At 42.2% G+C, this 13,716-nt stretch overlaps 1 protein-coding gene across 2 annotated transcripts in view; it reads left to right on the top strand.

Annotated features, from left to right (window-relative positions):
* Positions 1 to 12,000, top strand: part of TOP1 (DNA topoisomerase I) — a 90,045-nt gene extending 78,045 nt beyond the window's left edge. For both annotated transcript variants that reach the window (XM_045529316.1, XM_045529317.1), the window contains 8 exons: positions 1,570 to 1,713; positions 2,647 to 2,832; positions 3,998 to 4,066; positions 4,609 to 4,723; positions 5,796 to 5,923; positions 9,018 to 9,112; positions 9,322 to 9,471; positions 10,705 to 12,000. In XM_045529316.1, the coding sequence (XP_045385272.1) occupies positions 1,570 to 1,713; positions 2,647 to 2,832; positions 3,998 to 4,066; positions 4,609 to 4,723; positions 5,796 to 5,923; positions 9,018 to 9,112; positions 9,322 to 9,471; positions 10,705 to 10,807 (990 nt within the window). In that variant the 3' untranslated portion in view covers positions 10,808 to 12,000. The remainder of the gene's footprint in view (positions 1 to 1,569; positions 1,714 to 2,646; positions 2,833 to 3,997; positions 4,067 to 4,608; positions 4,724 to 5,795; positions 5,924 to 9,017; positions 9,113 to 9,321; positions 9,472 to 10,704) is intronic.
* Positions 12,001 to 13,716: the final 1,716 nt, after the last annotated feature.

The raw sequence follows: 13,716 nt of genomic DNA, 5'->3' as shown, positions 1-13,716 counted from the left end.
GACAGGCTGGTAGGCCTGTGCGCATTGGAGTGAGGGGAAAGAAGCCACTCTTGAGCTGGATACTGTACTCTTGAAGATGAATCTTTCATGTCCAGTTTTTTTCTCTGTGTGTGTAAGAACAATTGTCATGGAGATTTAATGCTGACTTGTGCATGAGGACAGTGTGTATCACACCTTTTCTTATTCACCCTCTTAAATGTCAAAACGTACTGAGAAACATCAGTGAGAAATTTTCAGCTCCCCAGAAAATAAGGCTTAGGTATTTTTTTCTGTGTCACCAACTACTAAGTCACCCACCCACAATAGTGAGTAGTTACTGAACCTCTTGCTTTGTAGCCAAACAAGTACATCCAACTAGTATGCACATGATTGTGAGAGAGTACTGATGACTCCTTAGCATACCCGTATCAGCTTTAATTTCTGAGCATTTTTTAGGATCTAGAAGTGAAAGACATTTCTTGCTGCATATACCCCACACCTCTGCACACTCAGAAGGCTGGTTACCTTGACCACAGCTGTTCTGCCTCAAGGACCACATGTTCATGTCATAGGCAGGAACCAGGCATGTCTGGATAGAAATCACTACCCCAACTTTTGTTGTGGGTGGGGTTATTAAAAGCAAAGATTCTTGGATTCTTAAATTCTTTCTTTGTGTTCATGTCATGTAGTCTGCTTTGTAGGTTTTTCTTGTTTTTTTTTTTTTTCAAGAGAGATAGGGTCTCGCTCTCTCTTAGGCTAGAGTACTGTGGTGTGATCATAGCTCACTGTAGCCTCAAACTCCTGGGCTCAAGTGATCCTCTCATCTCAGCTTCCTGAATAGCTGGGACTACAAGTATGTACCACCAGTCCTAGTTAATTTTTTTTATTTTTTGTAGAGGGAGGGTCTCACTATGTTACCCAGCTTGGTTGTGAACTCCTGGCCTCAAGTGGTCCTCCCAAAACAAAGTGCAAGGATTACAGGTGTGAGCCACCATACCCAGCCCCCAAAGCTCTGATTTTTCCTAAAAATAAAAAGTCTTCCCAGAAACATTGTTCCTCTCAGTCTACTCAAGGAACAATTTTAAATGCAGAACCTGGAAATCATTGTGTTTCTCAGTAATTACATGATGTACTGTTTGGTTCTGCCTCTTTGACAGCTTTACCAAACTGTGAATGGTTGTCTTAAGTTTAATGGAATTCAGTCCTAGCAGAAAGCTGCTATCGGGTCATAGATCTGGCAGCAAGACTGTGTGTACTGATGTGGGAATGGAGGTGTTTATACCCTTTGTGTTGACAGAATTCAGTTTTTGGGACATGCTATGTGGGCTTTCCCCAAGAACATAAACGTTGTACAAAATAAAAGCTAGAAGCTTTCTTAGAGGGTAGATGAGGAGCCAGTTGTGCTTGACAGTGAGATGGGACAGCATGTGTTCTCATCAGCTTAAATGCCTCAGACTTTCTCTTCAGTACTATTCTTTTTCAGTTTTAAGTTCAGGTACCTGCTCTTTGGTTCAGAGCTCTGAACTTTGATATATAAAATTTGTCTTTACCATCCCTAAGCAATCCACCTTTGGGGTTGGATCTTTGCAGGGTGAGAAAGACTGGCAGAAATATGAGATTGCTCGGCGGTTAAAGAAATGTGTGGACAAGATCCGGAATCAATATCGAGAAGACTGGAAGTCCAAAGAGATGAAAGTCCGGCAGAGAGCTGTAGCCCTGTACTTCATTGACAAGGTAAGAGCATCTTCTCGTTAGCGTTGTGTGTAGAGTTCAGCTTCACAAAGGGAGTGCCTGCTCTGCCCCAGGCCCTGTGCCAAGTACTAGAGAGACAGTGACACCCTGATGCCCACCATCTTGCAACAGATCTGATCCACTAAGGAAGGGAGAAGTGGAGAGAGGCATGCACAGTGTGTCTGCTGCTGTATGAATACCTCCTGCCTAATAAGAGGATTTGTGTGAATCTGAATGTGTCAGAGATACTGTGACATTTTCAAACTCTTTGACCATGACTCATAATAAATTTTTTATATCATAACCCAACATGCATATAAATGTATTTGTGTTTGTGTGTAACTGAATCAAAAGTTGCATAAAACATTGCTTAGCCATACAAGCAGTGGATTCTGATTTGATTTTTTTTTTTTAACTGTTTCATTGTTTTAGAAAAAGATGGTTATAACCCATAAAATTGGTTAAGGAAACCATGCTTACAATCACAACCACAACTTTAAAGACAGTGCTCTAGAGGAGCTCAGTTCTTTGTGCTCATGAGAAGAATAAGATTTCATGTTTTTTTCCCCAACCGTGTACTACTTGTATTTGGCATAAGTTGTGAATTGTCTCAAAATTAAGACACTAGCTTTTTGAGTCTAATTGCCCAGAATAGCAACACTCTCATTTGCTGCCTTGTTCCTAAAAATTTTTTCCTTCCTCTTCTCCATCACCATTTCAGAGGACAAAGTAGAGAAAAGAGAAGCTTGAATATTTTTTATATCCCTGGAGCTTTCATAGGGGAAGAATTAACACTGCAGAATGCAGAGTTCCCAGGCCATGCAGACTGTCCCCAAAGAGAATTGAGAGGCTTCTGTTTGTGGTTTCCTAAAGATCCTATGAGGATCACATCTTTTCGTTCATGCTCACCTTTCTTCTCTTTCTTTCTCTGGGTAGCTTGCTCTGAGAGCAGGCAACGAGAAGGAGGAAGGAGAAACTGCGGACACTGTGGGTTGCTGCTCACTTCGTGTGGAGCACATCAATCTGCACCCAGAGCTGGATGGTCAGGAATATGTGGTAGAGTTTGACTTCCCTGGGAAGGACTCAATCAGATACTATAACAAGGTCCCTGTTGAAAAACGAGTAAGTTAATGTGGCCTGTTTTTCTTTCATTCAACAAACATTTATTGAGTCCTTTTCATGTGCTCTGCACTTTGCTGGGCACTAGCAAAAGTGACTTGAGCCAGGTGTGGTGGTGCAAGCCTATAGTTCAGCTACTTGGGAGGCTGAGGTGGGAGGATCAGTTGAGGCCAAATATTTGAGTGCCACAGTAGCATCTGTGAATAGCCATTGCACTCCAGACTGGGCAACATAGCGAGACTCTGTCTCTAAAAAAATAGATAAAAATAAATGGCTTGAAAAAGAGGGGAGAGGTATTGTACTGTGTACCTCCTTTTAGTCCTTGTCACTTACTCTATGCTATCTTCCTGGGAATGAAGGGCCATCTCCCTAGCAGTAGTCAACAGAGCACATTGTAGAGAGTTGGCCCTCACAGTAAACATGTTTGACCCCTACCACATTGTTTTGTTGATTTAGCCACATCTCAGTATCTGCTGGTCACACTGCACGTTTATCACTTTGCAGCATGTTTATCACTTTGCATCTTAGCTCAGCCTCTCCCTAACTCCTGAGTGAAAGGTTAACCCTTTAGTCCCCAGATTGCTAAGCCCATCATTGAAGAGGGTACATAATTTCAACCTAATGTTTCCCAAATTACTGGGCTTGAACCACAGACCTATAGAGCTTGGGGCCCCAGTAATTAGGCTTTGCTGATGATGGAAATGCTCCAGGTTACAGGAGAACAAAGAGACCTGACAGTTAAATGTAATCTGACTTTAGATTAGATTCTGTACTGGCAAGATAAAGGACATCATTAGTTCAACTGACAAAACTGGATTATACATAGTAAATTAGATAACTGTATCAATATAAATTTATGAAGCTAAGTACTATATAAATGTAAAGGAAATATACGCTAAAATGTTTAGAGCTAAAGGGCCATAATATATGGCTCAGAACAAATAATTATGTATATACATATGTAAATACACACATGGAGAGAGTGAGCAGACATGCACACTTCACAAGTAATAAATGGGGTAAAATGTTAACAGTAAATCTGGGTAAAGGATACATGGGTGTTCCTTGTGCCTTTTCTTTTTCTTCGCAAGTTTTTGTGAGTTTGGAATTATTTCTAAAGTAAAAGTTTTTTAAAAAGTAATAATTAGGCTTTACCTATTTCTTTTAGGTTTTTAAGAACTTACAACTATTTATGGAGAACAAGCAGCCTGAAGATGATCTTTTTGATAGACTCAATGTAAGTGGACAAAGTGTGCTGGGTTGAAGGGAGTCCCAGCCAGTCTCACAAGATCCTAAGAGTTTCCAGGGGGTGACTTAGGCTGTCCCTTCAGCCTAGCCTGTCCTGTGGCATCCTATATACTTTTCCTCCCTCTGTGCACACTGAATCTGTGGCCAGAAGCAGGTACCTCTCTGCTTTAGAACAACTGCCAAAGCCTTGAGACAGGAGATAGTTGAACCCTACCTTTTATCCTCCCCTGGCTCCTATAGAGCCCTCCCTTGGCTGAATGCCCAGCAACCTCTGCTGGAGACCTAAAACCTGTCCCTGATAATAGGGAAGGACCGATTTGCTTTATTGGCTTGTTTAAGATTGAAATATTTCATAAGGAGGCATAATGTAACTCTATATGCTGGAATTCTTTTCCATCTTTTCCTAACTTCGTGCTTGCAATAAACTTGACAAGATTGTGGCTGCTCTGGCATAAATGACTCCAGAAGGGGCAGGGTGGTACAGCTTTTACCTAAATCCCAATATGTTCTCTGTTGGTTCGTCTTCTCCAGACTGGTATTCTAAATAAGCATCTCCAGGATCTCATGGAGGGCTTGACAGCCAAGGTATTCCGTACATACAACGCCTCCATCACGCTACAGCAACAGCTAAAAGAACTCACAGTCCGTAAGTATTGCTTGTCCAGACAGGGCCCACACTCCTATTAATGGTGTCCAGTATCCTTAGCTAAGTCAGTTCTACTTTTTCTATTTACCACTGTGACTGGAAACTTTCCCTTCAGATCTCTAATAGCCAAGGCTTATTGTATAAACATAGGATCAGTGCTATTTCCCCCACTCCCACCCCAGCTTTCTAGGTTAATCTCATGGGATACTGATCCGTGACCTTTCTACCTGCTATGAAAATGCCTGCATTTTGTGTTTTGTGTATGTTATTTAAAAGCTCACAGGGTGAAGATATAGTTGTGTGATGCTCTGTTAAATTGGAGAGAGTAAAGTTGTCATGGTTACTAGAAAAATATAGGAGCACGTCCTTTCCTTGAAGTTTCTGTCATTTTTCCCCCCATAGGAAAGTAAGTAATATTCTAAAAACTAGCTACAGAAGGTATCACCAAGTTCCACAGGCTTCTTTCCTAGAGCCCAGTCACTACTAAATTTCCACTGTCCTTTAAATATGTCAAATGGCCTCAGAATATGAACCAGAAAAGCCAGAGGTGGGTGTTGAGGGATCATTAGTATTTAGGAATGAAGAATGTCACATGGTACAAGTAAAAGAATTTCTTTGGAGGACATTTATAATTTATCTTTTTAAATAATGTACTACCTTACAGCTTAAAAATGTAAAACATAAGGTCCCTTTTGTCTCACCCTGTTTTATAGACTTTTTCTGTCCAAATTCCACATTTTCTTCAGCTACATTGGATGGGGAGGGGGGTGGGGAGGGAGTGAGGCAAGCAGATGAAGAGTCCCTGGCCACACTCCCTGAAAGGTGTAGATTTTAGTATTACTGACACTCAGAATTTGTCTTATGATGGGAATTTACTCAGGCTAAGCTTACATATAAACTTCCTGCTGTCTTTACTTATGATTGTTGACTCAGATTTTGGACCTTGTCCTTTGGGGGAAACTTGAATTGATCATCTGAGTGAGATAAGGGCAGCAAAATCCTGGGGAAGACACATCATGTGTGTACTCTTTGGTATGTGAACTGACTCTCTGTCACGTGTCTGTCTTTACAGCGGATGAGAACACCCCAGCAAAGATCCTTTCTTATAACCGTGCCAATCGAGCTGTTGCAATTCTTTGTAACCATCAGAGAGCACCGCCAAAAACCTTTGAGAAGTCTATGATGAACTTGCAGTCGAAGGTATCTTGTATGAAATAAAAGGAACTGTGTTTGCTGTGGGCAGATCATCTGAAAATAAGAGGCTTTTATAATCCAGCCTTTTGGGCTGGGATAGCAGGCCAGTTTTGGGTCTATTCTGGAAAAAAGGTCCATGGTAAAGATAAACAAATGGAAATATACAGGAATACAGGGTACCCCTTGTTCAGGACATCTTCATCAACACAAATTCTACACTGGCCACTTCCTATTTGAAAAGCTAACTTTGATGTGCCCTCTAATTGCTAATTATTGTCCTTATTGTACATAAGGAAAATGGATATAAAGAGTCTTCACAATTCCTTGCCATAGCCCAGAAATACAACTATTTCCAAATTAGATTGTTTCAAATTAAAAAGATGATGAAACAATGATATTTAAGTTCTTCCTAATTCTAGCACAACTATTTTTATTTTTACACATTCCACAGGAATCATATTTTTATATAGTTCATCATGAAACATTTGTTGAATGCTGGTTGTGTGCCAGACAGAGTTGCCGCCCTAGTGAGAAAGACTGGTGTGCAAACAAGTAGATGCTGTTCCTCTTCCATGTGCCTCTCTCCCTCCGACTCTGCCTGGTACTGAGCTTTTAAACCACAGGGCACTTAACATTTGAAGATGAGCATTTTTGTGTTAACAAAGGCTACATAACTAATCCATCATAATTTGCTAACCCGCAGTGAGAATTTGCAGATACTTCATTATAGAACAGATACGTAGGTTTAGAAGGGAAACCAGTTATTGAAATACAGTTATCAAAATATATTTTAAAGTCTATGATAGAGAAATAGGTGTGCCTCCTTATTAACTTAAGGTTTGAGGTGGTTCTAATAACTCCTGTATATTTCAAGGTAGAATGAATATAAATACTTTAAGATTGAGCAACAATTCTAATATGATATGACAATATCTGTAACATTTTTTTTTTTTTTAAGAGACAGGGTCTCACTCTTGCTCAGGTTAGTCTCCAGCTCCTGAGCTCAAGTGATCCTCCCACCTCAGCCTCCCAGAGAGCTAGGATTACAGGCGTGAGCCACCTTGCCCAGCCAACATGTGTAATATATATTGATAAAGTCACAGATACTACTCTGGTTTGTTGCCCACATTCATAATTGAAGAAATACTAAATTTCAACTAGAGATCGATAAATGGAAAAACATTACATCTGTAATTTCAAGTTCATGGCATTCTGTATTCGAGCAACTGAAATTTAAAAACTGCTGTGGATTGAGACTACGTACACATTTTCAGACCCACAGTGTTTTCACTGTCTGTTGCCATTTCTTTGAGATAAATACCTAGCAGTAGTACACCTAGGTCAAAAGGCACATACAACCTACTGTTTATGCTACAGATGCCAGCTGGCTTTTCTGAAGGGATGTATACACCCACAGTGAATGAATATACATCCATAGACCTCTCAAATCCTTGGATCATATGGTTGGCAAACAAAGAACCCTACAGACTGCCTATCCTTGCAGCTTCTGTTTGCTGCCACTCTATTAAATGGTGGTCATCTGGAATTGTTTACTCTCCTCGTGTTATTATTCCAAGCCAGAAATAAAAGCATTAATATTCAGGTGCTGTTTACCTAATTCAAGAGACCCCTCCCAGGAGCATGAGGAGGTCTTTTGTTGCTCTCACTCTGGAACCTCTGTTTGGGCAGCCTAGGCTGCCTGCCAGACGAGCCCTCCAAGCCCAGGAACCCACTCCTGTGTACCCACAAAGCAAACACACGCCCCTGTTTGCCAAGTGAATCAATGGAGCCTTTGATGCTTTAAGAGAATTTGACGTAGCCTGCCAATTTAGCATTTACAGAAATGGTTAAAAGATTGTGGTTTGCTGCATTTTTAGCCTAAAAAGAATCTGGCTGGTGGTGTCTGTAATACTTTTGTATATATTAAATAGAATCAGTTCCCTCAGTTTGGCTTTAGACAACATAGACGTTGGAAGTGAGCCAAGCCATTCATAGTAAAACATATTTAATGATTCTCTCACAATGGTGGCCTCTGTGTCCAATCTTGGGCTATGTGAGTGTGTCTAACAAACAATTCTAGGCTCAGTGAGCAGCAGCTCAGTGTGTATGAGTCAAGCATGTATTTACACTGGAGGTTCTCTTGACCTCAGGTCAGCAAGATGATCGCAGGTCTGGGGTTCTGCCCCCAGCAGTGTGGGCTTTAACCTCATGCTGTTATCCACTGCTGTTGCTAAGCAGGAATCTAAGAACTTAGATTCTCCAGAGGTGCTTTAGGGTTCTAATAAGCAAGAAAAAAGCTGAAAGTGCTCTTGTCTCTTCCTTTGTATAATACATAAGGATTCTACAAGATTGGGGATGGGGGTGAGAAGCCCACAGCTAAAAACATTTTGACTGGTAACTTCCTTCCGACCTCAGACCTTTCTCATTTTTAAAACAATGCCAAAGCCAGGCCATGGTGTGCCCATGTATTGGTTTGGGACAGACTGGCTGAGCTTTTTGGCTTCCTGGGTACCTTTTTTTTTTTTTTTTTTTCCTGGGTACCTTTTAATTGCCATTTTTTAGTCCCTTGGATATTCTCTTCAGTGCATTTTTTTTCTTGAGAAGTTGGCAACTCCTTCCCAGAGTACTGGCAGGATCTGAGGAATGAGCTGGGCTTGCTCAGTGTATACAAAGTATCCTGCCTCAGCTTCCTAAAGATGAAGACTAAAATCTGGCACAGGGTCTATTTTATAAACAGCTGTCGTTTGTAGCCCTCCTCCCAGATGTTTAAAGCCAAATTGTTCTCTGAAAGATGAGCACACAGATTCCTAGTCCCAGTGGATTCCTTTCCCCAAGCCCCAGGTTATTGCCTTATAAAACTGGCATTTTTTGAAGGATCACTGAAGATCATAAATGAACAACTAGCAGTTGAATTAAGCAGTCACTGTGCATCTGCTCTTCGCATTCATGAAGCCATCCTTGGTGTTTTTACCTTGCAGACCACCGGAGAGAGACAGCTGCCTGGTGCAGACAACTTCTAGGTTGCACCTTCTCTGGTGGAGCTCTCTTTTCTCTTTGGCTCCTTTTGATCCTAACCTTACTGCTATTCTTCCCTACCTAGATTGATGCCAAGAAGGAACAGCTAGCAGATGCCCGGAGAGACCTGAAAAGCGCCAAGGCTGATGCCAAGGTCATGAAGGATACAAAGACCAAGAAGTATGTACCTGAAATTGTGGAAAAAGTTGGGGGTTAGTTGAGAGAGAAAAGTGTGTGCTGGGGCCCCAGCTTTTCTAGGGTTTCTGAGTGATACCTTTTTGAAATCTCCGGACATGGGGCTTTTATGGTTTTACTGCCCCAAAACAGCAGGGTGGGGTTGCAGTATGCACTTACCAGGCCTAACTCTTGATGACTCTGCCATTCTTTAGGGTAGTAGAGTCAAAGAAGAAGGCTGTGCAGAGGCTGGAGGAACAGTTGATGAAGCTGGAAGTTCTGGCCACAGACCGAGAGGAGAATAAACAAATTGCCTTGGGAACCTCCAAACTCAATTATCTGGACCCTAGGATTACAGTGGCTTGGTGAGTGTTGAGCCCTTCTTGAGGTTCTGTTGCTGCTCAAGGAAGGTAGAGGAGGTTTCAAGAGCATTGTTGGTCTTCATATTGCCATTCCTAAGATGAACACTTCAATCCTCTGGGGAACCTGCTAGCTTCTGCTGTGCACTGCGGCAGGGGTGGGGAACCTGCAGCCTTTTGATTTCAAGATTATTCTTTTTTAAGCACCAAAGGAGGCAAGAAAAGCTTCATCTTTCTCTGTTGCACCCCTTTTAATAAAAGGATTTGTTCTGTAAAATTTGGATCCAGTCAAAAGGCTGTACTTAAGGACCTAGAGGTCCACATGTGGCCTTAAGGTCGCAGGTACCCCACCCCTGGGTGGTCCTAAAAGGCCAGTATTGTTACACTGCCTTGGTGTTTATGTTCTATTTTTAAAAGGCAGGTGCAGTCCCTATACCTTATGGTGCTTTAAGACAGGAATAGAAACTCCTAGCCCCTGTTGAAGGAAAAATACAAAAGAGCTCATCCGTCTACACTTTAACAAAACTTGTCAATGAAATTTTTGTAAGTGAAGTAAGAGAGGTAGGAACGAGATAAAACAAAAATGAGAATACAGATCTGAGAAACCTATACAAAGAGGTTTTTTAACAAAGACATAAATTCTGTATTGTGTATTCTCTTTCTCTCTCTTACACACACAGTGCCATATAACATCCAAAACAAGTGGCTTTTTTTGAAGATGTTTAATTAGTTTGAGCTGTTAAAGTCTGGGCATAGTTGGAGGTATTATCCCCTGTAGCACTGATTCCACTGAGCCAGAGGTTCCACCCAGCTATTGTGCTCTTTTCTGCTCTTTTTTGGGCCTCCTTTGGTGCTAGAGATTTGGTTAGCTGTGTGGAGGGGCAAGATAGCACAGTGGTTAAGAGCGTGGAGCCAGACTGCTTGGGTTCAAATTTCAGCTCTACGTAGCACTTACTAGCTGCATGAGAATACACATAAAATACTTAACATCTCTGCCCCAGTGTTTTCATCTGTACTTTTTCATTTGTACATCTGTAGAAGCACCTACTTCAGAGATCACTGCCAAGGTTAAATGAATTGATCACATAAAGCCGGTAGAACATACTTGGTACACCAGTGACTCCCATCCTCACCAGACAGACGGGAGGGAGAAGGTGGCACGTTTTGAGCCTGGGCCCCAGGTCTGGGCCATTGCTCTGAGAGTTGCACTAATCCCCCATGTTTCTCCCTTGTTTGCAGGTGCAAGAAGTGGGGAGTCCCAATTGAGAAAATTTACAACAAAACCCAGCGGGAAAAGTTTGCCTGGGCCATCGACATGGCCGATGAAGACTTTGAGTTTTAGCCAGTCTCAAGGGGCAGGGTTCTGTGAAAAGGAACAGTATGGTTTGGGGAAGATGGATAAACTGAACCTCGCTTGCCCTCGCACTGAGGGAAGAGAGGCAGCAGCAAGTCTTAACAAACCAACATCTTTGCGAAAAGATAAACCTGGAGATATTATAAGGGAGAGCTGAGCCAGTTGTCCTATGGACAACTTATTTAAAAATATTTCAGATATCAAAATTCTAGCTGTATGATTTGTTTTGAATTTTTTTTTTTTATTTTCAAGAGGGCAAGTGAATAGGAATTTGTCAGCATTCTGCCAGGCAAATTTACTGTTTCACTGAAGCGTTTGGATTCTCTTAGCTACTGTATGCGAAGTCTGATTATATTGGTGCGTTTTTACAGTTAGGGTTTTGCAATAACTTCTATATTTTAATAGAAATGAATTCCTAAATCCCCTTCCCTCTCCCCCATTTCAGGAATTTAAAATTAAGTAGAACAAAAACCCAGCGCACCTGTTAAAGTCGTCACTCTCTATTGTCATGGGAATCAACTTTCATTAAACTTGAAGCAGTCTGACATCGGCAGTGTTTTGGTTCAGACACTTGTTCACAGAAAAGCATGATGGGAAAATATTTCCTGACTTGAGTGTTCCTTTTTAAATGTGAATTTTTATTTCTTTTTAATTATTTTAAAATATTTAAACCTTTTTCTTGATCTTAAAGATCGTGTAGATTGGGGTTGGGGAGGGATGAAGGGTGAGTGCGTCTAAGGATAATGAAATAATCAGTGACTGAAACCATTTTCCCATCATCCTTTGTTCTGAGCATTCTCTGTACCCTTTAAGATATCCATCTTTTCTTTTTATACCCCAGTCTTTCACTTGAAAGATTTTATTGTATAAAAAGTTCCACAGGTCAGTAAATTTAGAGGAAAATGAGTATTTGGTCCAAAAAAAGGAAAAATAATCAAGATTTTAGGGCTTTTATTTTTTTCTTTTGTAATTGTGTAAAAAATGGAAAAAAACATAAAAAGCAGAATTTTAATGTGAAAACATTTTTTGCTATAATCATTAGTTTTAGAGGCATTGTTAGTTTAGCGTGTGTGCAGAGTCCATTTCCCACATCTTTCCTCAAGTATCTTCTATTTTTATCATGAATTCCCTTTTAATCAACTGTAGGTTATTTAAAATAAATTCCTACAACTTAACGGAAACTTAAGTGTCTGCCTTATTGTTAGCAAGGGCCCAGGCCAGAAGTTGGAGCTCTGGGGCCGGGAGGTAGTATGGGATATGGTCTACCATTCTGGTCAGCAAGGCTGTATTCTTCCTCAGGAGCAGATGGGGCAGGGCAGAGCCTGGCCTGGAAGGATGTGGGTGTGGGTTGTAGGGGATCCAAAGTCCACACCCCTAAATAAAGACAGGCACAGAAAGGAAGGAAGGGTGCAGAAATCCACAAGAATAGGTGGGGTACAAGAACTGTACCTGAGGTCCAGTGTAGGTGATGTTTATTGAGCAGATGGAGCAGGTACATTTGGGAGGCAGATTTTTGGAGAGCTTTCCCTGTATACTGGCGAGAAGCAGAGGGCTTCTTTGGGTTTGCTTATGTAGCTAAGTCAGGATGGGGAGAATTAAGGGTACAAAGCCAATCAGAACCCAGAAGCCCCTTCCCAGGTGGAATGCTGACTTCTCCCTGCGTTGATTGGTTAATTGAGAGAGGGAGTGGTCTTTGACCACTTCCCAGTGCTCCAGATACCCTAGTTGGCTATGGTCTCTACAAAAATTGTTTTTCTTCTAGGTTACAGCTGTCTGGAATTCAGGATGAAAGGTGAGGTCTCTAGGTCAAATGGAGCAGGGAGCAGGAAGGCCAGAGTGGTCAGAGCCGTTCACTTAATGGAAGGGACCTGGGTCCTCTAGCTTGCTAGCACTGGCAGGAATCTTCAGGGAGGCAAGCCATCTCCTTAATGGTCTCTGTTCTCTCTGGGGCTGAAGGCAGGGCTGGTACTGAACTCACAGCAGAAAATCCTAGAGGTCCTTGGCAGCCTGTATTTTTATAGGCCAGTGAGAGAGGCAGCATTCACCCCGGGGAATAAAGGGAGTTATGCAGCCATCATTGCTTTGAAGCAAGAGACTGCAGCAAGTATTTTTGAATTCTGTGGTATTAAGGTAGCTGGACCACTGAATGTAGGAATAGCAACAGAGAGGCTCTTCCAGCGCCCAGTTAATACACTATGGCTAGTGGGTAGGTGATGATTAAGTAGACCTCAGATTTGGGACTTGGGCAGCAACTGTGATCCACAACTAGAAAGCAGGGACAGGAAGCCTTGCAGGCAGAAGACCCTGCTGATGGGCAGAAAGGTAGTGCCTACTGCTCTGGCAAGGACCTCCCTTGCAAGGCTTCTGAGGGCAGGTACAGGGCAACTAGATGCTGCTGGTCAAGACACCAGGAAGAGCATCCCAGGCAGTGGCAAGAGGCTTGGGAGAACAAAGCCAGAGAATGGGAAGCTGATCTAGCCACTGGAGATGAGAAGTGGCTGAACCAGGTAGGTCGGGGCCAGATGTAAAAAGGGCATTGAAGGATGCTTGAGCCTAGAGTCAGAAGTAAACCCTACCCCCTTGCCTTAATCCTGTATGTCTCACTTCCAGTCATGTCCAAGAACAGAGGCCTCATGGGCAGGGTCTGAAAAACTCCCCCCTATCAGGCCCTCCTATGATGCCTGAGTCCAGCTGTGGGCAAAGGGGAATGTCTTCCACGTGCTACCCACACCAGACATCTGGGTGCTGACTTGGCTTCTCTCCCTTACTTGCCCCCGCAACCTGGTCAGCAAGTTCTGTCCTTCTCCCTGCCAAAAGCTGTCAAATTGCCTTACGCCTCTGCCACATTAAAAAATGAAAAAAGAAACTTCACAATCCTCAGCCCTCTTCAGCCACTA

This window comes from Lemur catta, chromosome 17, assembly GCF_020740605.2.
Source record: "Lemur catta isolate mLemCat1 chromosome 17, mLemCat1.pri, whole genome shotgun sequence".
NCBI lineage: Eukaryota > Metazoa > Chordata > Mammalia > Primates > Lemuridae > Lemur > Lemur catta.
Note: the sequence above shows the minus strand (reverse complement) of the source record. Positions and strands in the feature narration are given on the sequence as shown.